This window comes from Sorex fumeus, unplaced genomic scaffold (genome assembly GCF_029834395.1).
Source record: "Sorex fumeus unplaced genomic scaffold, SorFum_2.1 ptg000025l, whole genome shotgun sequence".
Lineage (NCBI taxonomy): Eukaryota > Metazoa > Chordata > Mammalia > Eulipotyphla > Soricidae > Sorex > Sorex fumeus.
This window is the reverse complement of record NW_026606082.1, coordinates 2,533,886-2,558,042: the sequence shown is the minus strand read 5'-3', so window position 1 is coordinate 2,558,042 and position 24,157 is coordinate 2,533,886. Positions and strand designations below refer to the sequence as shown.

Sequence of the window (24,157 nt, the reverse complement as noted above, 5' to 3'; positions counted from 1 at the left end):
ACTGGTGGAGGGATGGGTATTTGATCATTGTGTAATTGAAAGCCAAGCACAAAAATTTGTAAGTCTACAACTATACCTCATGGTGTTTCACTAATAAAAATTAAAAAAAAAAAATAAGAAGAAGAACTGCATATCAGCCCTGACGCTGGACCATCTGATGTCACTTCCACAACTACAAGAAGTCCAGGGAGCATGCAGGACTTACCAATTTTCTGGTTGAAAATCTTGTCAAAGGTTATTTCATTCCTCTCTTCGAGATACTTCTGCATCACACTCCGGATACTAAAAGGGAATAACAACAGAGCCTCTTTAATAGTGGAGCCTGCGACAGGAGGCACCATCTCCAGGATGCAAGACGCAACCATGTCTTAACTCGAAAATACTGGTGGTAAGAGACCCCTTTCAATGACATCCACGGCTGTGTAAGAGGCCCGACCAGACTCACCCAGGAACAGCACAGTCCGAGATGGCCTCCTTCCCCACAATCCAGGGCCAAGCTTACATGGAGAGACAAGCAATAACGGATAACTAAAAAGGGGTGGAGTGATAACACAGTGGGGGGAGGGGGCATTTGCCTTGCACACAGCCAACCCCAGGTTTGATTCCCAGCACCCTATATTGTCCCCCGAGCACCCCAGGAATAATTCTTGAGTGCAGGGCCAGAAGTAACCTCTGTGCATCGCTGGGTGTGACCCCAAAAGCAATAATAATAATAATAATTTTAAAATAACTGAAGAAAATAAACCAATTCAGAACAGGAGAAGCTCAACCAGACCCCACCACTTACCCCAAATAAACACACACTTGCATGGGCACACATGGGCACACACATGTGCCCTCAAGAAATACTGCTAATCAGTTAATGAGTCACTTTTCAAAGAAAAGCCCAAAGTTCCGAGATACAGGATTAGTATTTTAAAACCTCCGTGGGGCCTCACTGTGACGCTGACATAGTTGACCAGGAGAAACAAATTCATGAGCACAATGGAATAAAGAACACGGAAACCGGACTCACACCTAGAACTGTGATAACTTTGACAACTTTGATTCCTGAGTGTGGACTCACACCTAGAACTTTGAGGAGGAGCAAGGCAGAAAAGTGGGGCCAGGGGGAGCCCAATAAGCGAACCCAAAAGGTGATTATCCAAATGGAACAAGTGGAAACCGGATCCCTTTTACCCACTGATGGACGAATTGGCAATGTTTTCTTTTTTTTTTTTAAACATTTTCAAACAAACAAGCACAACTGTAAATAGTTTAAAAAGCACGATTTCCCTCATAGTGGGAGGGAGGAAAAGTGGGGGGAGTGGCACTGGTAAGGAATTGGTGTTGACCAATAGGAGAGAAAGAACAAGGGGGAATGCCCTGCCACAGAGGCAGAGAGGGATGGGGGGGTGGGGGTGGGAGGGATACTGGGACTGGTGGTGGTGGAGAATGGGCACTGGTGGAGGGATGGGTATTCGATCATTGTATAACTGAAACCCAAGCACAAAAATTTGTAAGTCTACAACTGTACCTCATGGTGTCTCACTAATAAAACTTTTTTAAAAAGAAGAATTGGTGTTCAAACAATGTACAACTGAAACCCAATCATGAATAACTGCCAGTCAAAGGAAGAAGGGAGGGAGGGAGGGAGGGAGGGAGGGAGGGAGGAGAAAAAGAGAAAAGCACAATTTGAAATGTGCCATTTGATGTGTTTCGCACATCGACAGCTATCTTAACCAAGAGAGGGACTATCAAGCCGGAGCAACAGTATAGCGGGGCAGGCATTTGCCTTGCGCGCAGCCAACATGGCCGATACAGGTTCGATTCCCAGCATCCCATATGGTCCCCCGAGCACTGCCAGGAGTAATTCCTGAGTGCAGAGCCAGGAGGAACACCTGAACATCATCAGGTGTGACCCAAAAAGCAAAAGAGAGAGAGAGAGAGAGAGAGAGAGAGAGAGAGAGAGAGAGAGAGAGAGAGAGAGAGAGAAAGCAGATAGGGTGTTTGCACACAGCCGACCTGGGTTCGATCTCTGGCATCCCACATGGTCTCACAAGCACTGCCTAGAGTAATTTCTGAGTGTAGAGTCAGGAGAAACCCCTGAGTACCTCCAGGTGGGACCCAGGGAACAAAAAACAAAAAATTGAAGAATCTCCTAAAAAAATTTGAAATAAAAGAGAGAGAGGGAATATCACCTTACTCCCAAAAGGTTCCCCTTTGCAACCAATCTCACATTCTGGGACCTAGGCAACTAGCAACCTCTTTTCTCGATACGACTGGTTACCAACTCCCATTTTTTAATTTCATGGCACTCAACCACTCGTATCTCTCGTGTCTGGCTTCTTCCACTGAGCACAAACAAGCCCCACTACAGCGCGCATAAGCATTCAGATGCTTTTCATCGCCAAGCGCATGTCATTATATGACTATTCCGCCATTTGTTTATCCGTTCATCTGCTGATAGGCATTTGGACCGTTTCCAGGTTGGGGCTGTTACGAATAAATCTGATTTCAATGTTTGTGGGTAAGACTTTTGATGAGCATGTGTTTTCAGTTTGCATGGGTAAATACCTAGAAGTGAAACTGGTCGTATGGTAAATTACATGGAACATTAAGGAATCTGCCGAGCCACTTTCCAAACGGCCGTCGGAGTCCCCAATCCCCCCCAAACGTTGCAACAGCTCCAGTTGTTCCGGGTCCCTCGCCAGCTCTCGGATTGTCAGCGCTGAGCTTTGAGGCACATGGTTGGATGTGCAGTGACAGCTCACTGTCATTTTCACTGGCGCTGACATGTCCTCCATGAATAATGGTGGTGAACATGTTTGGACGTGATTATCGAAAGTTCCCTCTCTTCTTCAGTGAGCGGTAGCGTGAGAACGGTTTCTTATCTTCCAGCTGAGCTGCTCACACGATTACTATTATACAAGATCCTTATACTAGAAACGATCCTAGGTCGGGGCTGGAGCGATAGCACAGTGGATGGGGCGTTTATCTTGCACACGGCCGACCCAGATTCGATTCCCAGCATCCCATACGGTCCCTGGAGCACCACTAGGAGTGATTCCTGAGCGCATGAGTCAGGAGTGTCCCCTGTGCCTCACCAGGTGTGACCCAAAAAGCAAAAAAATAAAATAAAAATAGCAACAATCCTCGGTCAAGTGTACGGAATGACATTTTGTTGCTAAGGTACAATTTATTCTTTCCTTGGTGGACAGTCTGTGCTAAAAAATGTTTTCATTCCTTCAGGGGTGGACCACATTTTCATTTGAATTTTTATTTTCGGTTTCACCCCCACCCTTCTCTTTGTCACTTGTTGCAAGGTCTGGGGACTGCACCCCCAGGTGTTGTTCGGCATGCAGTCAAGAAACTTCTGCCTGGTTAGCTGCGGTGCGTCTGGGGGTGGCGGGTGGGAAACACACGTGGTTGCAGAGCTCCTAGGGTTTGCATGCTTGGCTGTGGTGCTCATGTGTGCTTCATTGCAGGGACCATGCACCTGTTGTGTGTGACCCTGGGAATGATGGAGGATAATGCCTGGGATTGAACTCAGCTTCCCATGTACAAAGCAGGCACTCCACCTCTGAGCCATATCCTGAGGCCCAATCCTTATGGAAAAAAGAAGTAAAGCTTTCACTTTTATGTTTAGGTCTAAGATCCATTTCTGGTATTTTTGTTTTGTCTTGTGCTTTTTGGGTCACACCCGGCGATGCACAGGGGTTACTCCTGGCTCTGCACTCAGGAATCACCCCTGACGGTGCTCTGGGGACCATATGGGATACGGGGAGTCGAACCCAGGTCGGCCTCGTGCAAGGCAAACGCCCTCCCCGCTGTGCTATTGCTCCAGACGCCATTTCCGGTAAATTTTTGCAAATAAAATATGAATCAAGGTTCTTTTCTTTCTCCCCGCTGCTCCCTTTACCTGTATTTACTTCTCCCATTAACATTTTCTGGGGAAAAAACAACTGTCCATCGAGGGACCGAAAGAACACACAGGGGTGAAGGCACTTGCCTTGTACGTGGCTGACCTCAGTTCGATCCCCAGTACTGCATATGGTTTCCGGAGCACTGCTAAGAGTGCTCCCCGATTCATGAGCAGAGAGCCAGGAGAAAGCCCTGAACACTAGGTATGCCCCCCAAATCAACCCCCACCCAAAAAATAACCCTAACCGTTGAATTATTGTGTTATCTTTGTTATTTCACACTAAATCTGAATAGGTATCTCTCTGAACTATCTTGATATGTGTATCTGTATGTACAACAACATAAAACTATATTTTCTTGGGGCTGGAGAGATAGTACAGCGGGGAGGGCATTTGCTTTGCACGCGGCCGACCCGGGTTCGATTCCCAGCATCCCATATGGTCCCCTGAGCACCACCAGGAGTAACTCCTGAGTGCAGAGCCAAGAGTAACCCCTGTGCATCGCCAGGTGTGACCCAAAAAGCAAATATATATATATTTTTTTCTTGACTATTTCTTAAAAAGCTTTTTTTTTTGCTTTTCTTTTTTAGGGGAGAGTGGGAGAACTGTCCCTCACAATGAATTATGCAGATGAGTTTGCCATATTTGGGGAAATCGCAGGGGTCAGCACATCAGAAGTGCAATGGATAAGCCTTGCCCTAGGAAAACCACCTTCATGATCACGGTATTGCTCCTGCCAGGCAAGCAACAAAAGCTTTTTTTTTTCCTAATCAACAAGGAAGCTTCTTCCCAGAAAAAAAAAAAAAAAAAAAGAGTCCTGCTAGGACTCTGAGATTATGTGCAATCTACAGATCAAGTTGGGACCTATTAATAATATACAATCCAAAAACATAACAGTCATCTCTTTCATTTCTCATCAAGGCTGCATATTTTCTGGTAGAGAAGTCTTGTCTTTTTCTAGTATCAGGATAATATGATTCTCAAAATGAGATGGAAATTATTCCCTTCTCCTTGGTTTTCTGAAATAGCTGATTTAAAATAGTATCTACTCCTTCTCTAAACGTTTGACAGAACTCAACAGAGAAGCCATCTGAGTCTGGAATTTTCTGTAGGAAGGCTTTAAAATATAATCCCATTTATTTCAGAGAACTAGTACTATTCATATTTTTCTTTCTTCTTGCCTAGTATTGGCAACTTCTGTCTTCTACAGAATACATTCGTTTTATTCAAGTTACATAATTACTAGCAAGGTTGTCATTTTTTAATTTTCTTTGTAATGACTGTAAAGGTAATAATGGCTTATTATCTTTTTTATACTATTAAACTGTACTTTATTTTTTAAATAACTCTAGAGATCTATCAATTGGACTAATCTTAGGTTTTCATTTTATTCTCACCTATTATCAATACTTTTTATATCAATCATAATTTGTGCTTCTTACATTAATAATTTGTACTTCTTATATTAGTCATGAAAACTTATACATGAAGACTTATATAATAAAGCTAAAGTGGGACTCACTGATTCCCAATCACTGTGGGATTAATTTGTTCCTTTCCTAACAGCTTAAGAAGCTACATCAGTGAACTGAAATGTTTTCAATAAAACCACTTAAAATTATAAATTTCCTAAAGGCATTGATTTAACCGCACCTCAGATATTACTATAGTCAGTTTTAAATTTCACTTAATCCAAATTATTTTCTAATTTCCCCTGAGATTCCTTAACCTGCGAGTTATGCGGTACTGTGTAATTCATTTTCAGATATCAGCAGTCTTCCAGATACACCACCGTGACTGATTTCTTGCTTTAATTATTTGGTAGCCAAGAAAATGTCCTTTGATGTAATACTTTTTAAGACACGAGGCTGTTTATTTCCCTGAATGTAATCTATCTTGAGCTTTATATGCATCTGATCAGAATGTGCTCGTTGCCTATTGCTGATAAGACAAGTGACTTTGAACCTTTTTATACCTGCAGACTGGTAGCTGGACCAAATGGACAGGTGAGGTCAACCAGGTCAAGATGGCTTACAGTCCAGCTAAGGTTTTTCTCTATCCTTGCTGAACTTCATCTACTCTTTGGTGGGGGGAGGAGGGCGGGAGGGAGCCACACTCAGCAGTGCTCAAGGTTTATTCCTGGCTCTGCGCTCAGGGATCAGTCCCGATGGGCTTGGGGAACCACAGGGTGCCAGAGACAGAATCTGGGTCAGCCACGAGCAAGGCAAGTCCCTTGCCTGTTATACTTCGGCTCTGGTCCCTCATCTACTTTTTTTTTCTATGCATGACCCAGGGTAAGTGCTGAAATCTCAAACCACGTTTGAGATTTCAAACAACTCTTACCAGTTGTTTGTCTTGGTCTAAAGGTGTGTTTTTAGGTGAGTTGATATTCAAGATTGTGTCTTCTTGAGGAAATGAGCTCTATCTATCATTATGAAATACCCCCTTTTATCCTGGCCTCACATTCTGCTGAATCTGTTACATCCTAATATTAAGTCACTCCTGTTTTCGGTTGGATCATCTACTATCTTTGTCAAAATATTTTAATATTTCTAAGACGGAATATTTAAAGTTTTCCACTGACAGTATTAAGAGTCGGCGCTTGCTTTTTTATCCTGCCAATTTCAGGATTTTCACTGATGTGTTTGAACAATTTGCACATAATGTAATTACAGATATGACTGGATTTAAAAGGATGATCCTCAAGTGGGCTGAGGGTGGGGGTGTCCCAAGCAGTGCTCAGGAGGCTCAGGGGTCTCTCCCTGTGATTCTTGGCCAAGAGGCTGTCAGTTCAATGCGAGGGCCCCAGGAGGCAGTGCTATGAGGGTCCTACGTTGCCAGGGATTACCAGGGCTACCCCAGCAGAGCTCAGAAGCCTCCAGGTCACACATGGCAGTGTGTAGGGACCTTAGGGGCTGTCCCCAGAGATGCCTAGAGTACACCGGGGATCTAACCAGGCTCGGCCACCTGCAGGGCAAATGCCTTAACTCCTATCCTATGTCGCTGACCCCTATCCTACTACTTATTTGGATTTTCCCAACAATGATTTTTCTTTTAAAAGGAAGATATCTTAACCTATCACTTAGATCGCACGGCACAAAGTTGCGTCTACACCTCCATGACCAAGCAGACCATCCATCATCAATCCAACTTTAGAACCATTTTATCAGGCCGAAAATTTCTCTGGGTCCACTTGCAATGAAGCCTTACACCGACCACCTGCCTTGAGCCGACCACTTTACTACGCATGTTTATATTTTTATCATTTCTGAAAATATTACAGGAACTGAATCAGAGAAAACGTAGCCTAGTGAGTGTGTGTGTGTGTGTGTGTGTGTGTGCGCGCGCACGCGCATGTGTGTCTGGCTGGCTTCTTTGAGTCACATTGTCTTTAAGATGAATTCATACTGTTGGCTATGTCACTAACTCCATCTTTTGAGCTGCTATTGTTTGGATACCACCGTGGTATTGTGTTATTTATCCACTCATTATTCAGTGAAGCTCAGGGCTGTTTCCTCTGGGGAGCCCCTATGACTAGTACCTCTATGGGCATTCCCCAGTGAGTCGGGATGTGGACACATCTCTAAGTGAACTAGCTCGCTCCTCATGAAAATCACCGTCACTGTCACTATCCTTCCATTGTTCATCGATTTGCTTGAGCGGGCCCAGTAACGTCTCTATTGTGAGATTTGCTGCTACTATGTTTGGCATATCGAATACGTCATGGGTAGCTGGCCAGGCTTTGCTGTGCGGGCGAGATACTCTCAGTAGCTTGCAGGGATCTACAAGAGGGGCGGATGAATCGAACCCAGGTTGCACGGGTTGGCCCCGTGCAAGGCAACATGCCCTACCCTCTGTGCTATCGCTCCGGCCCTACTGAAAATACATTTAAAAATTATTTTGTAAGAAGCCACCAAACCATTTCCCAGAGTAACTGCACCACTTTATATTCACTTTAACTATATAGGAGAGGGGGTGGAGACATAACTCAGCAAACTATATAAGCTTTGTATGTGGGAGGTCCAGGTTCAAGGTCTGATACCACATAATCCCTGAGTACCACTGGGAGTAAGCCCAAGTATTATCAATTGTGAAACACACACACACACACACACACACACACTTTTTTATTTTAAAAAATACAAAAAGGGGTCAGAGACACAATACAGAGATCAGGGTGCTTGCCTTGCATGCAGCTGACCCAGGTTTGATCCCAAGCCCATCAGGACTGATCCCTGAACACAGAGCCAGATTTAAGTCAGAACCCCAGGGCATTGATAGATATGACCCCCTCAAAATAAATAAATAAATACGTATAGATAAAAATATAAACAATATAGGATAGTTCTCATTTCTTTATCACTCACAAACATTCCCCTTTTCTGGATTTTTATTTTAGCCATTCTAGAAGATTTAAAGTATTTCTGAACTTGCTTTCCATTTCCTTAGTGAATAATGTTGCTAAGTGTAATAAGTGCTTATTACTCATGTGTGTATACATTTAGCTGTGCATTTATATGCTCTGGACATCAATATCCAAATATGTTGTTCATTTTGCATGATATTTGTATCTTTTAATGATATGACCTGGCAAGTGACTAATTATATATAAAAATCTTCAAATATTTTTTTGGAGTCCATTTTTGCCTTTTTCTAAGAGGTGTCTTTATTTTTTTTTATAATTTATTTATTTATTGAATCACTGTGGGAAAAGTTACAGAGCTTTCGGGTTTAGGTCTCAGTCATGTAGATACCGAACACATTTCCCTTTACCAATACTCATTTTTAACCCCGAACCCCAATAGACCCCCACCTCCCACCCCTCCCAATTCTTGTGAGGCAGATGAGTTCTAGTTAATACTCTATCTACTTTGACTAGATAATTTCGATAGAAGATGCACAATTATTGTTTAGAGTTTACGACCCACCCCCACAATCAGACATGCTGAAACAGCGTTGTGAAATGATTTGCTTTCTACAACTTGGTTTAAGAATAAAATGATGTCGCGCGGCCACTATTGCGGCCGCACAGTTTTGAATTTCTGCTATTTTACTTATTGACCCTGGAAGAATTTCTATTAAAAGTTAGCTAGTTAAGAGATTGGTTTCTGTGCCCTGGAGTCGTGGCCGTGCCGGAGAGCCGCTCGTGGGGGGCAGCCGGCGACCTCGGTGGGGCGTGGAGGACGGCCCACAAAGCCCCCCTTCCCATGAGGTCCCTGCCGCTCCCGCCAGCCCCGGCTCAAACCTGCTTTCCACAAGGCTCCCGTGCGGCCGCCATCTTTCTTTCCAGAGAGGAGCGGGCGGGCCGGTCAACGCCCTTTCCCTAAGAGGTGTCTTTATAGAGTAAATTTTTTAATAGATTCTGATCTGATCTCAAGGCCTCTGATCCACTGTGAATTGACTTTTGTCTAAGGCGTGAGATAAGGACCCAGTTTTAATTTTTTACATGTGCTTATCCAGTTTTGCCAGCAACATTAATTTAAAAGAGTTTCTGCAAGATAAAAGAAACACAGGCTAAAACTAAAAGAGAGGGGGCCGGAGTGATAGCACAGCAGGTAGGGCGTTTGCCTTGCACGCAGCCGACCTGGGTTCAATCCCCAGCATCCCATATGGTCCCCCAAGCACCGCCAGGAGTAACTCCTGAGTGCAGAGCCAGGAATAACCCCTGAGCATCGCTGGGTGTGACCCAAAAAGCAAAAAAAAAAAAAAAATTAAAATTAATAAAATAAATAAATAAAAATAAAAGAGAGCTAACTGAGTAGGAGTAAGTATTTGCGGTCAACACATTAGATAAAGGATTGGTATCCAATATATTAAAAGTACTCACAAAGATCAACAACAAAAAAACCCCAAAACCCCATCAAAAACTAGGGAGAGGAAATGAATTGGGACTTCTCTGAGGAAGACCAGCAATGGCCAACAGGCACATGAAAAAAAAAATGCTCATTATCACTTAATTTTAGGAAAATCAAAATCAAAAGGACCATTGATTTTTACACCAGTGAGAATGGTACATATCAAAATTAATGGGAGCAATTTGTTGGCGGGTATAAAAAAGGACTCTCAACCACTGCTGGTGGGAATTTTGTCTGGTTCAACCCCTCTGGGAAGCAGTATGGAGGGTTCTCAAATTTAAAATTGAGCTGCTGGGGCTGGAGCAACAGTACAGCAGGTAGGGTGTTTGCTTTGCACGAAGCCAACCTGGGTTCGATCCGGGGGATCCCATATGGTCCACCGAGCACCATCAGGAGTGATTCCTGAGTGGAAAGTCCGGAGTAACCCCTGAGCATTACCAGGTATGACCCAAAAAGTCAAAAATAAAATAATAAAATAAATTTGAGCTGCCATATGACCCAATAATTCCCATTTTGGGTGTTTTCCACCAGGACAGAAAAGCATTCATTAAAAAGGACATAGGTACCCCACTAGTCATTGCAGTGCTCAATACAAAAGCTAAGATTCAGAATCAACCTGGAGGTCCAACAACAAATGAATGGGTCGTGAAGATGTGATGTACACACACACACACACACACACACACACACACACCCCACCCCATTAGTCATTGCAGCACTCAGTACAATAGCTAAGATTTAGAATCAACCTAGAGGTCCGACAACAAATGAATGGGTCATGAAGATGTGATACACACACACACACACACACACACACACACACACACACACACACACACAGGAATACTATGTAGCAGTGAGGAATGATGAAATCAAGCAATTTACTGCAACAAGAATGGAACTGGAAGATATCATGTGAAATAAAGTAAGCCAAAAAAGAAAAAAAGGAGAATAAACACAGGATGTTCTCACTTATATGTGGTATTCAGAGTGAACGAGGAAAGGCAATAGTTTAAAGGGAGGGGATGCTTAGATCACCCTTTTTCCCAAAGTCAAGGGAACAGGAAAGACAGTGAGTGGAGGGGAAAGAGAAGAGACAGATCAGATGAACTGGGAGCAAGGGGTAAGGAACATCGGTGGTGTTAGGAATGACAGAGCCAACTATCCAAACCCCAGAGTCAACAATACTGATAGCATGAGGCCCAAGCTTTAATGAATTTTAAAAGGTGCCTGTTGGGCTGGAGCGATAGCACAGCGGGGAGGGCATTTGCCTTGCACGCGGCCGACCCGGGTTCGATTCCCAGCATCCCATATGGTCCCCTGAGCACCGCCAGGAGTGATTCCTGAGTGCAAAGCCAGGAGTAACCCCTGTGCATCACCGGGTGTGACCCAAAAAGCCAAAATTATAAAATTTTTTTAAATAAAATAAAAGGTGCCTGTTGAGATGGCAGACGAGGGGTGTGGTGGGGATGGGGGGCGAGGGGAGCCAGTGAACACTGGTGGAGGAAGATGAATCTGGTGGGAGGGAAATCGATGATGGAAAACTAGATGTCTAAATTCCAACTATGAATAACTTTGTAAGTCACATGCTCGCACTATCACTGTCCTCCCGTTGTTCTGTGTTTGGCATCATGGGGAGCTTGCCAGGCTCTGCCATGCAGGTGAGATACTCTCGGTAGCTTGCCGGGCTCTCCGAGAGGGGTGGAGGAATTGAACTCGGGTCGGCCATGTTGGCTGCGTGCAAGGCAAACGCCCTACCGCTGTGCTATCGCTCCAGCCCATGCTTTCATCAAATAAAATGTATATATCTATGTATTTCTATTTCACAGCACTGGGACCAAACCCAGTCTCACACATGCAAGGCAAGTGCTCTCTTACTGAGTCACATCCTCCTTCCTGAGTTCCTATTGAGCTATTCCAAGAGGCTGTCTTTTCGATTTGATGTTCTCTTTTGTCATACAAAAGTTTATGGCCTACTGTGGTCTGTCCATCTTTGTTTTCGCCTTCCTCGGCGGTCAAGTTTCCAACAGTAAGGAAGCATCGCATATGTTCTACATCCTGAATTCCCTTGACCGTTTCCTGTGGTACACATCAATTACCATAATAATAAATTTTCAGTCCTTGCTAACGTAAATCTAAATTTTATTTTGTTTTCATTTTTCAATTTTTTGCTCTTTTATTTTCTTTATTAAGACACCATGACTTACAAAGCTGTTCGTCACAGAACTATTTGAGGCATACAACACAGCAACACCAATCCCACCACCAGGGTCCTGGGGCCCCTGCCATCCCCCACTCTGCCCTGTGGGCAGGCACGTAACAAATATATTTCATATTGCTTGCTCCCACAAAAAAATTAAGGAAACAGCAAATGGAATTGTCAGATGAATCAACAAGAGCCAGTTTTTTTTTAATGATTAACTGCTCTATAATTTTAACCTATGTAAATAAAGAAATTCCAATCATTTAATACAATATAGTATACTCCCTATTCTCATTTATGTAACAAGGTTTTCAATTCAGGCATCTAAAACATATTGCATTAAATTTTATTTTGTAATTGAACCTTGGGCTGGAGTGATAGCACAGTGGTAGGGCGTTTGCCTTGCAAGCCGCTGGCCCAGCCGAGCCAGGTTCGATTCCTCCACCCCTTTCGGAGAGCCCAGCAAGCTACTGAGAGTATCTTGCCCATACGGCAAAGCCTGGCAAGCTCCCCGTGACGTATTCGATGTGCCAAACACAGTAACAAGTCTCACAATGGAGACGTTGCTGGGCCTGCTCGAGCAAATCGATGAACAACAGGAGGACAGTGACAGTGACTTGAACCTTACTACATGTTTAAAAGACATTTTTATTGGGTAGAGAATCCTAGATTAGTTGGTTTATTTTGTTAATGATATTGACAAAATCTTCTATCTTCCACTTGGAGTTTCTAATATCAATTGGCGACACTTTTATCTTGGTTCCTCTGTGCGTAATGTTCCTCTTCTTCCTCCATGGCCTTGAAGGATTCCTCTTTATTTATGGGTTCCAGCCATTTACTCTGATACCTCCAGAGATGTGCTTTTCCTTTTTCTTCTCTGTCTCCTACATTCATCCTTGCTTGAGCTTCGCTGGACTTACCCTGTGGTTTCTGACTTTCTCATTGATTTTGGAAAGCTCTCAGCCATTTTACAGCCTTCACTTTTGTTCTGTTCTCTCTCCCTTCTTTGGTACCCCAAGTACCATTTGATATTGTGAGACTATTTGACATTGTGTCCCAGTTCTGGAACATGGAATATAATACCCCAACAAGGAGAACATCACTTATGGGACCTTAAAAGGCCAGGGAGTAATTAACACACAATTCATGGGGAATGGCTGCCTAGGGAGGGAACAGAGAAAAACAAAATGTGATGGATGGGATGAGAAGGGGGCTCAATTATTCTCAATATTCTCGTTCTCATGTTGGATGATGCTTCTGTGTTTAATATATTATTTTGACTGAATAAAAGAATGAATAATTCAATGAATTTAAAAGAGGGTCTTGCATAAATTAAAGTATGATAATCAAGTGATACTGTTAGCCTAATTCTATGTAGACCTGAAGTCCAGCACTTGAACCATGGGTAGCCAACTAGGCAAATTATGAATTTCAATCAAGATACTCGTGAAGGTGAAATGCTCACATTTCAAGCAAGTCACAAAACAGGCTAAACACAATGTTGCGTTATGCCAGGTACAGCACTATTAGAGCAGCTCATGATCTTACCCATTTTCACCTGCCTCTGGCATTCAGTTATCCCTGGCTCATTGGAAGCAACAGCACCACCCTTGGCTCAAGGCTCCATCTGAAGAAATCACTGTATCACTGGCATCCCATTGTCCGTTGATTTACTCGAGCAGGCACCAGTCACATCTCTATTCCTCCCAGCCCTGAGATTTTAGCAGCCTCTTCTTACTCGTCTTTCCCAAGGATTGGAGGCTCTTTTAGGGTCAGGGGAATGAGACCTGTTTTTGTCACTGGTTTTGGCATATTGCATATGCCACAGGGAGCTTGCCAGGCTCTGCCCGTTCGGGGGGGATACTCTCGGTAGCTTGCCGGGCTCTCTGAGAGGCATATATTTATATATTTCTCCCTCTGATCTGTTTCCTACTGTCTGATCCCCATCAGATATGGTGCAGTAATTATGGAAAATGGGTTGGAAGTGTCCCATAATGTGTCCAGAATGCGGCCTGGAGCGTGGCAGAGGTTGGGTAGTGGAGGTCGGCTGCCAGGACTGGGTCCCTTGGGGCGGGGAGGGAGGGCTCTTACCCGCCCCACTCTGGGGAGCCCCACGTGAAAACAGCCTGGCGTGGGGTCCGCATATCTGAGGAAACACCTAGAAAAATATGGCTACCAACTTTTGAAATTGCAAGGGTATTTTTGAAATGTAAGCACCATTAAAGCAAGAAGTGGGTCTTTAAATTTTCCTCATCTCTCGATTTCCATGTTGCCAATTACTTCCTTGAATTTCTAGGTGCCCTGATGCAACTGAGTTCAGACTATGCATAAAAACTTTCTCCTAGAAGTCTGAAAACTCTCCTTTCCTAATCAATTAAGCACTTCATTTATTTTCTAACGTTTTTATAGACATTATGGTAATGCTTTCACCCGGAAACTATAATTTCCTCCCATGAACACTCCTGAAAGTACTCCAGGAATATTCTAGAAGCTGAGAGCTAATTCAGCAATTTCACTTTATTCAATATTGACTTCCATTGTTTCCCTATTTACTTCCTAGGTACAGTTAGCACTCTAAGATAACTTCTACTATTTGCCTTTCTATATAAAACAGGCTGATTTCGTAGACACACACTTTCTAAACGTCTCTTTAGAACCAGAGTGGCTTTTGATTTTAAAAGTCTAATTTCCTCCCTCACCAGAAGAAATCCATTTGAGCTTGTAGCTCTACTTTTTCCTACAATTCCTGACCATTATCTTATGTTCTCTGTTATATTTTCTTCGTCGTCTACTTGATTCCTGTTCCTATTTTTAATATCCTGCATGTTTTGGTTATTAGCTCTGAGTGTGGCTCGTCCTCTGAAACGATATCTGAAGCGACATTCCTATTTACAGGTCTAAATAGGGACCTAAAAGTTATACACCTATAAAAGAACAGATACAAGTCATCTTCTTGACCTTAATTGAGGCGATGACCGTAGACACAAAAATGAAAGTGTAAACCCGACGGGGAAATTGATAAGTGGCAATATGTAAAACTTCTACTCAAAAGATGCTGATGGGAATGAAAAGCCTTGCTACAGACTGAGAGGAAAATGCTGCAACTGAAATATCTGCTCAAGGAATTGTATGCAGCATACATAAAGATCCTTCCAGCTGAGGACAAGCACGATAAACAACCCAGTTTTAAAAGGGTCTAAACTCTGGCAAACTCCCCGTGGTGTACCCAATATGCCAAATACCAGTGACAATGGTGGGTCTCATTCTCCTAACCCTGAAAGAGCCTTGAATATGGCACTTTTTAGAATCTCAGGGCTAGGACGAAGGAGACGTTACTGGGGCCTGTTCGAGGCAATCGATGAACAACAGGATGATCGTGATCGCGAAACTCAACAACTAAGCATTGAAAGTAGGTAAATGGGATATGCATGATAACCTTTCAGCATCTGTATTGCAAATCATAATGCCCAAAAGGGGAGGGGGGAGAGGAGGAGAGAGAAAGAGAAAGGGAGAGGGAGAGAAGAGAGAGAGAGAGAGAGAGAGAGAGAGAGAGAGAGAGAGAGAGAGAGAGAAGCAAAATGCCTGCCATAAAGGCAGGCAGTGGTTGGGGGGGTGGGTTGGAGGCAGGAGTGAAACTGGGGACATCATTAATGGAGGGAAAGGCACACTGGTGGAGGGACAGGTGTTGGAACATTGTATAACTGAAACTCAATCATGACCAACTTGGTGTCTGCGTATCTTTGTATCTTTGTATAATAATTTATTTAAACTATTTTTTATTTTAATAACAGAACATAGGCGGATGGCAAATAAGCAGATGCAGAGATGTACGACTACGTCAGTTACTAAAAAGTATAACATTAGAGTCACAATGAGGGCTGAGGGTCTGGCTCCTGGAGCTAGAGTAGAAGCCCATGAGGCCCTGAGTTCCGTGCCAGCACCACACCAAGCAAGCAATGGCACTCATTATCAGCCCGGTCACAACAAGAGGTTCCAGAAGAGTTTCGAGCCCCTTAGAACTGGGAAAGACCAGCCAGGCCACTAAGAGCTTTAGCTCAGTGGGAAGTGTGAGGCCCCACGTTCAATGGGAAGTGTGAGGCCCCACGTTCAATCCCAGCTCCAAAGACTATGGAATAACTAGGATCCACTTCGCCTGCCCATGGCAAAGAAAAGAAAACTAACACGTAGAAATGCAAAGTGGTAGTTTGTTAGGCAGTTAAATAAAGCCTACATACTCCATCCCCTCCACTCCTTCATATTTGCCTCAGAGAAATGAAGCCACCTGCCCTTACCAAGACTTACACGTGGGCATTCTTCACAGCTTCATCTGTGACGACACCCAACCAACTCAAGTATCCACAACAGGTCCACATTCTGAGATACTATTCGGCAATAAATGGTATAAACTACTGATACAACACAAACGAATCTCAAAGCAGATATTCAGATAAAAAGGAGCCAGTTTAGGGGTCCGAGCGAAAGTTCAGTAGACAGGGCATTTGCTTTGCATGCCATCAACCTGGGTTCGATCCCCGGCATCCCATATGGTGCCCCAAGCACCACCAGAAATGATCCCTGAGTGTCAGTCCTGAGCATCACTGGGTGCAGCTCCAAAACGAAACAAATGGAGCCAGTTAAGAACTGGAGAGAAAGCTCAAAGAGCTGGAGTTCAGACTTTGCAGGTGGGAGGTCTGGGTTCAAGTCCTGGCTCCATACGTGTGTGTATATATATGCACAGTAAAATTTAAATGATGTCTCTTTGGGGGCCGGAGCGATAGCACAGCGGGTAGGGCGTTTGCCTTGCATGCGGCCGATCGGGGTTCAATTCCCGGCATCCCATATGGTCCCCCAAGCACTGCCAGGAGTAATTCCTGAGTGCAAAGCAAGGAGTAACCTCTGAGCATTGCTGGGTGTGACCCAAAAAGCAAAAAAAAAGATCACTCTTTGGACTTTGTCCCCTGTTCAGGACACAGAGTCCCTAAAGTCTTGGGAGTGTCCTGAACAACGGACAGTCCAGTGAAGCTCAAGTAGGATGAATGCAGGAGACAAACCTGGGGGTGTGTCTCGTCCACAATACATCCTGGTCAATCGCAAAAGGCGCCATCCAATTTAGACCAACGAGGTGATTCTTTGGATTGTTTCAGGATGGGGCGCAGAGCCAGAGGAGTCCAGCCTGGCAGCAGAGGCTGGGAATCGTCCACATCTGATTCTGGAGCCTCAGATGCAGTTCCAGGTGACTGCAGATGCAGTTCCATCACGAGGGCCCACTGACTGGACGAGCTGTGCCCACAGAATGAGCCTTCACAATGCAAGGAAACTCCTGGCAGGGGTGGAGAGCTTGGTGGGGGAGCCCACCCATAGGAGGCGGTCCTCCTCCCTCAGCATGGAAGCTCACCTGTCCATCCCTACATTCCGGGTAATTTGCTGTTCACTAGTTGTAGCCCTTACAAGCAAGGTGATCATGGGTTATATTCATGAGATCATTCTTGGGGTCTGATTTCTTTCAGAAAAAAGTGGGTGTTAGGAACTACAAAATTTTGTAGTCATCCCCCCCCAAAAAAAACTGCAGGCAGGTTGAGTCCCCTGGCAATCACATGCCCCAAAGTGGGGTCATCTCAGGTGACTGAGTCCTTCACAGGGCGGGGGCAAGGGGGAAGGAGGGGGCCTGTGCCCACAGTGCCGAGTCAGAATGGAGGGAAACTGGAAGATTGGAGGCCAGTCAGCAGGTGTCAGAGACTCAGGAGTTGCTGCCGACGGGAAAAGGTCCGGTCCATAAACTGGTCAGATCTTCACGAGCGCAGATACAACATACCACCCTATACACTTGAAAATGTGTGGTTTTATTTTATATTGCAGCGCATAAGGGGCTGGAGCGATAGCACAGCGGTAGGGCGTTTGCCTTACAAGAGGCCAACCCGGTCGACCCGAGTTCAATTCCTCCACCCCTCTCAGAGAACCTGGCAAGCTACCAAGGGTATCTCGTCCACACAGCAAAGCCTGGCAAGCTCCCCGTGGTGTATTCGATATGCCAAACACAGTAACAAGTCTCACGATGGAGACGTTACTGGGCCCGCTCGAGCAAATCGATGAACAACGGGAGGAGAGTGACAGCGCATAAAGCTTTGAAAAATATTTATATGGCAAGCAAAATCCTGAGTGTGGGAAGTCCACACACAGATGACTTCTAAAATTTAATTCAAGTGAAAACAAGTTTTCATAGAAACAGGAGGAATGTGAATATAGACCGAGTATTTTATGATTCAGAAAATGGTATTTTTTAACAACGGGTATTATATTATGCTTATGTTTCTGGTTCGTTTGAAAGAGTGATCTTAGCACTATAGACAGAAGTTTATTTACAGATGAAATAACAGAGGCTGTTGACTAAACAACTGATTTTGAAAACACTAATGAGGATTGCCAGGCCATTCTGCACCCTATCAAAGAGAAGGAAGATATAATGGGGTATTTGAAAGCATGCAGGCATGTTGGTTCTGTTAAACATATGGTGCAGATGAAAGCTTTTGAGGCCTATACGACCAAGAGTATCTCGCCCACACGGCAAAGCCTGGCAAGCTCCCCGTGACGTATTCAATATGCCAAACACAATAACAACAAGTCTCATGATGGAGACGTTACTGGGCCCGCTCGAGCAAATCGATGAACAACCGGAGGACAGTGCTAACATTTTATGAACAGGCATGCTTTACAAAATCTCCAAAAGAAACAAGGAGGTATAGATGAAACAGTTACTGATAACTGATGAAGTTGGAGGATGGCTACATCAATTTCATTACACAATTTTCTCTTTCAGCTGTGTGTTTGAAATTTTCATTACAGAAAGCATTAATCAATCAGATTCTCAGACCATTTTCCCATGCCCAATCGGGTGTCTTGGCTATACCCTGGAAGCAGTACTAAGGATTTATTCCTGGTTCGGTGCTCAGGGCGCCATGGGTGGTGCCGGGGACCAAACCCATGTCTGAGCATGCAAGGCAAGAGCCCTAACCACTGCACTATCTCTCTGACCCCACCTACTGCATTGCTTACCTGTAATGCCAACTGGTTGGAGATATCTTACCACATCCGCTATGACCTCTTAGAGTTCTGCTACCTAAACACAAGGTCATTACAATAGGTACATAGTGTCATCATTTTAATTTTTTCCTTACTAAAATGGTTGAAAGACTAATCCGCCAAACACCTGCTTAATACTGGCCAAGGAGTCAGTACGCCAAATTGTTCTTTTTTTATTGCCTCATGGAGGGGAAAAAAGTGACAGTATTTTAGAACCCAGCGAGACACCTTCCATTCTTAAAAGCCTCTATATCTTCTAAGACCTTTGTCTTGTTTTAGTCAGATGTCCTAAATAAAATGCACTTAAAGAAACATTCCACTTCCTACGTAATGTTTCGCCTTAAAAAAATGGAACTGGCATAAGGCAAGCAGCTCCGACATGAGGTGGAGTAGGTGCTTTATTAGAAAGAAGCGCCACTCGATGGCAGCTGTTCCCATGACTGACCATCAAGAACCCCAAAAGGCAGATTTTTTAAAGATGACTAAGCAGTCGTACCAAGATCAATTCCCCCAAAAGGAAATTGCTTTCTTTCATATGGAGTTGCTAAATATTTTCCACTAACTATTCATTAAACACCCAAAATAGAGCTACATTAGCTAAAGTCACAATAAAAACGCGACCACTAGCTTGAAAGCCGTCCAGGACTGCCAGAGGGAATGTGAAGGGGCTGTGAGCGTCTCTTGCACGGTTTATGTCAGCGCCCAGCACTCCTCAGCTTGTCGGTTCCCTGGCACGGACGTGGGGCTTCCAATTTGCCAAGTCAGCAAGAGCCCGCCCACACGCAGAAGATCCTAGCCTAATTAAGCTACGTGTGAATCTCTTGGTGATTTTCCCCAATATTTTGATGGTCCGTATTTTTAATGCCTTTATCCTTTGCCACTGACGATGCTTTAATTACACTACCCTCCCTCCCCCAAAAAAAACACCATGAGGCCAGAATGGGGGCGGGGGGGGGGGGCGTTTGCCTTGCACACGGCAAGGCTGACCAGGTTGAATCCCCAGTATCTTGTAGGTTCCCCCGAGCACCACCAGGAGTGATTCCTGAGTGCAGAGGCAGGAGTAACACCTGATCATCGCCAGGTGTGACCTAAAAAGCAAAAACAAAATGAAACAAAAACAAAGAACAGCATAGTCTAGGTCATCCTAAAGATACATTCCATCTGAGGATATTCTACAGATTATTTTTCTGCTTTTTTTGGGTCACACTGGGCGATGCTCAGGGGTTACTCCTGGCTCTGCACTCAGGAATTACTCCTGGTGGTGCTTGGGGGACCATATGGGATGCTGGGAATCGAACCCAGGTCGGCTGCATGCAAGGCAAACACCCTACCTGCTGAACTATCACTCCAGGTCCGATATTCCACAGATTAATGGGGTCATCAGTTCACCTAATCAAGGCTAAACAAAAACTTCATGATTGAACCCAGTCCTTCAGAGGGTTATAATAGTTGCCATAAACCCATTCACCTGTCCGTCAAAACACCTGGAATCCATATATATATATATATCAGGTAAGAAGCTTCCTTTGACAGCTAGCTGGGGTCTCTGTAGAATGACCACTGAAGGAGACCGCTGGAGAGACAGAGGTAAGGGGGCTCTGTGGAAAGACTCGGGGCATCTTTCATGTCCCCAGGTGTCCCCGACACCGCCGCCATGCCCCCAGCGTGGGCCCTGCAAAGGTGAGTCCTCCCATTTAAGTTCCCACCGCTCCCTGAGGCAGAGCCTCGCCACCACCCACAAAATCTCGTAATTGAATGTTTTTTTCCACCTCCACCAATCCATGCCTTTGTCTCTGTCCTCGCCCATCCATCCAGAATTAAAACTGGAATCGTTTCTACCTGCCAGCCTCACGCTGGCTCTGGCCTGGGTGTCAGTGGCATTGAGAGAAGCCCCCTCCAGAAGGACAATGAGGGCCATCAGAAGGACGACCGAGTTCACTTCCACAGGCTGGACTACGGAAGTTGAGGAGTCACTGTGGGCCAAGATAAAGTGAGGAAGCAAGAGATCCACCCCCAAAGGGCCTTCTACATTGTGTCGACCCACACTCTGTCACTGGACAAGACAGGCAAAGGACAATGGCCACGAGAAATGCTGTTCACAGAGTACCCATGACCTCCACCTTTAAACTCGCTCACTTTCCTAAATACGTCAGATGAGAACTGCACGCCCCCCAGAATCGGGATCCACACAGCCCTGAACGTGTTTTCTGAAAACAAACTCTTCCTTTCCAGGGATTGGCAGATGACACTCGGCTGCAGGGCAGGCCAAAATGCTAACTGGGTACGAGTTGCCACATTTCCTTGGCCCCCTGAATCCAAACCTTCCACCCTCCCCCCCCCAAGATGCAGTGACCAGCCCAGAACCTCAGAACCCTAACCCCACCTAGGACAGGGATTTCCAAATGGAGGCTCGATCACAGATGACACCAATGTAACAGCTCCACGAGGCACCGTATAATCTGTGAGATGACACCCCTGTCACACAAATACTTGCTATCTGAATCAAACATCCATTCACCCTTCTTCTCTATGGTTTCCTGATTTGGGGTTGGCGTGGGAGTGCCCTTTATAATCCAGGGCAGTGTTTCCCAAAGTGGACACCATGGCACCCCCTCACTCCGAGGATGCTGGAATGTTCTAGGGCAGCAGTAGTAGCCTAGGGTGCAACAGAAGAGGAGGAGTACTGAGTCATTTTTTTTTTCCTGAAAAGTGTAGGGCGGGGGAAAGGGGTGAAAGGTCAAATAGGTTTGGAAACTGCTACTCCAGAGCAATAAACATCTAATATTTTTCCATTTTAAGGACTTTTATGATGATCTCATTAAAGACTCTGAAATTTCTATTCCTTGTAATGTGGAAGGATTGTAACTTCGATTGCCAGCGATCACATACCACGAGGGCCCTTGGGATTATAACTTTACTTGCCAGGGATCACATACCCTGAGGGCCCTTGCAGCTCAAAATGCCACTGGCATTCACAGACTGTGTTCAACTCCACTACATCTGAATACAGCCCAAATGCACCAGCCAAAAGACAAAGAGTGGCAGGATGCATTAGAAAATGGAACTCAACCTTCTGCCCCCTACAAGAAACCCATTTGAGTAGTAAGAGCAAACACAGACGCAAAGTCAATGGTTTCAGTGGTTGGAAGACAGTACTTCTTCCAACAAGCAAATAACCCAAACAGAGAGGCCAGGACGGCCATCCTATATCAGACAACAGAAACTTCAGGCATCAAGAAGCTGCAAGAGACAGGGACGGGGCTATCTTAATGATCAAGGGACCTACGTCAGGAAGACCTCATACTCCTAAACGTATATGCACCTAACAAGAGACCAAACAATACTTAAGACAATCCCATTGTTTCTGCATTGCTGACACCTCGAGACCTCAGCAGACCCCACACTGATGGAACTTGCTTTAGCAACGCTTGTCGTTTGGGGGAATGATGTTACTTTCACATTATGTAATGTTACAGTTCATATGAATGGACTTTTCCGAATTTTTATCAAAATTCATTTTTCCTATTTTCTCTTCCATAAGAATAAGGATCCACCTGTCATGTTCTTAGGACTCTCATTTGAGGGGGATCAGACAGTACAGCGAGTAGAGTGTTTGCCTTGCATGTGGCCGATCCAGGCTCGATCCCAGGCATCCCATCTGGTCCCCTGAGCATCATCAGGAGCAATTCCTGAGCGTGGAGCCAGGAGTAATTCCTAAACATTTCTGGGTGTGACCCAAAAAAGCAAAAAAAAAAAAACCAAAATAAAAACATATAAAAAATAAAGAATTCTCATTTGGCTTTGGGTTGGATATGCCTTGTGAACATAAATAGATTAATTGTTTTTAAAAGTACTGAAATCTCCCCAATATGATGTCTTCTTCCCCAGGAACACAGTGTAGTTTGCCAGATATCCAGCTTTTCTTTTGCTTTGCTTGATGTAAGTGTTGTTTTTTCTTCATCCTGTTCTTGTTGGTAATTAGTTAGGGAGATCTGGTTGAGAGAAACACATTAGAAAACACTAATTTTAAAGTAACTATTGTGAAGTGTTTTGACAGTAATATTTGAGGAATTTAAAATAGAAAGCTGCTTAAAGAATTTTAGTTAAGAAAGACTTATATTGCAGTTGATTTCTGCTTCAAGGAGGGCTTCATCTTCGATAGCATGAATTATGTTTTCTCCTGCTAAAGTTAAACATCTGAGCTATGATTTGGTGGAAATGCATGAATGGATGAGGTTCTCTGGAATATATGGATATCGTCTTCTAAGGTTTCACATCTTGCTGTGCTATCTCTCTTGATGATCCTTCTCCATGCCAAACTCTCCTTCTCTAAGAAGTCTTCAGATCAAGGGATTGTAAATCTGTCCACAGATTGGATTAATCTTGGGTTAATCAGAGCTCCAGCCATAAATGAACCAACTACAATCCTCCCCACATATTGCAATCGGTGTCACAAAGGCTCTTTTTGAGTCATCTGACACAGTTCCAAAATGCTCATCCAGTCTACTTGAGATGCAGGATGTTTCGCATCTGTGCACAAGAAGACTCTCGGAGTTCTAAATCGCTAGGGTGCACACATGACATTGGGATGACAGTGGGTGTCATATATAGAGTGGCGATTCTCAAACCTCACCAGCGAGTCCACTGTTTAAAAAATAATGTTAAAAATTTTTTTTCAAACATGCCAAAGAGTGAAGGGCAGCAAACCCCTTAAGCCATCATTCAACATGTCATTAAGAGTTAACCAACATGTCAGCCTGCCACTTTTCTGTAGGCTAAGGGTCTGACGGGGTCTCCCTGGGTTAAGATCAAAGTGTCAGCAGGGCGGCTCTCAGTGGAGAACAGGGAAAACTCCACTGTCAGGAGCATCGTATTGGGCTAGGTCCCAGTCTCTCTTCAAAGCCAGCGATGGCGGGTCCATGCTCCTGATGCTGTGTCACTCTGATGCTGACTCCCCTGCCCCTCTGCCGTTACACGGGCCCATTCCATTAGGACCATCTTTGCCTACGCACATCAGGGTTTCCTTCATTCCCTCTGCATCCTAACGCCACCTTCTTTACCTTCTTGCCATGTGACATACCATATTCCCAGCTTCCGAGGATTAGGATGTGAACATTTTA

The 24,157-nt window shown here is 44.5% G+C and overlaps 1 protein-coding gene and 1 non-coding gene across 4 annotated transcripts in view; both read right to left on the bottom strand.

Moving 5' to 3' along the window:
* Positions 1–24,157, bottom strand: part of GRK3 (G protein-coupled receptor kinase 3) — a 159,003-nt gene that overhangs the window by 118,252 nt on the left and 16,594 nt on the right. For all 3 annotated transcript variants that reach the window (XM_056114452.1, XM_056114453.1, XM_056114454.1), the window contains one exon: positions 206–282. In XM_056114452.1, coding sequence (XP_055970427.1) covers positions 206–282 — 77 coding nt within the window. Of the gene's footprint in view, positions 1–205; positions 283–24,157 lie in introns of those variants that run through there.
* Positions 4,490–4,650, bottom strand: LOC130023929 (U1 spliceosomal RNA). Its single transcript, XR_008792541.1, has one exon. It is a non-coding gene; the product is annotated as a U1 spliceosomal RNA (small nuclear RNA).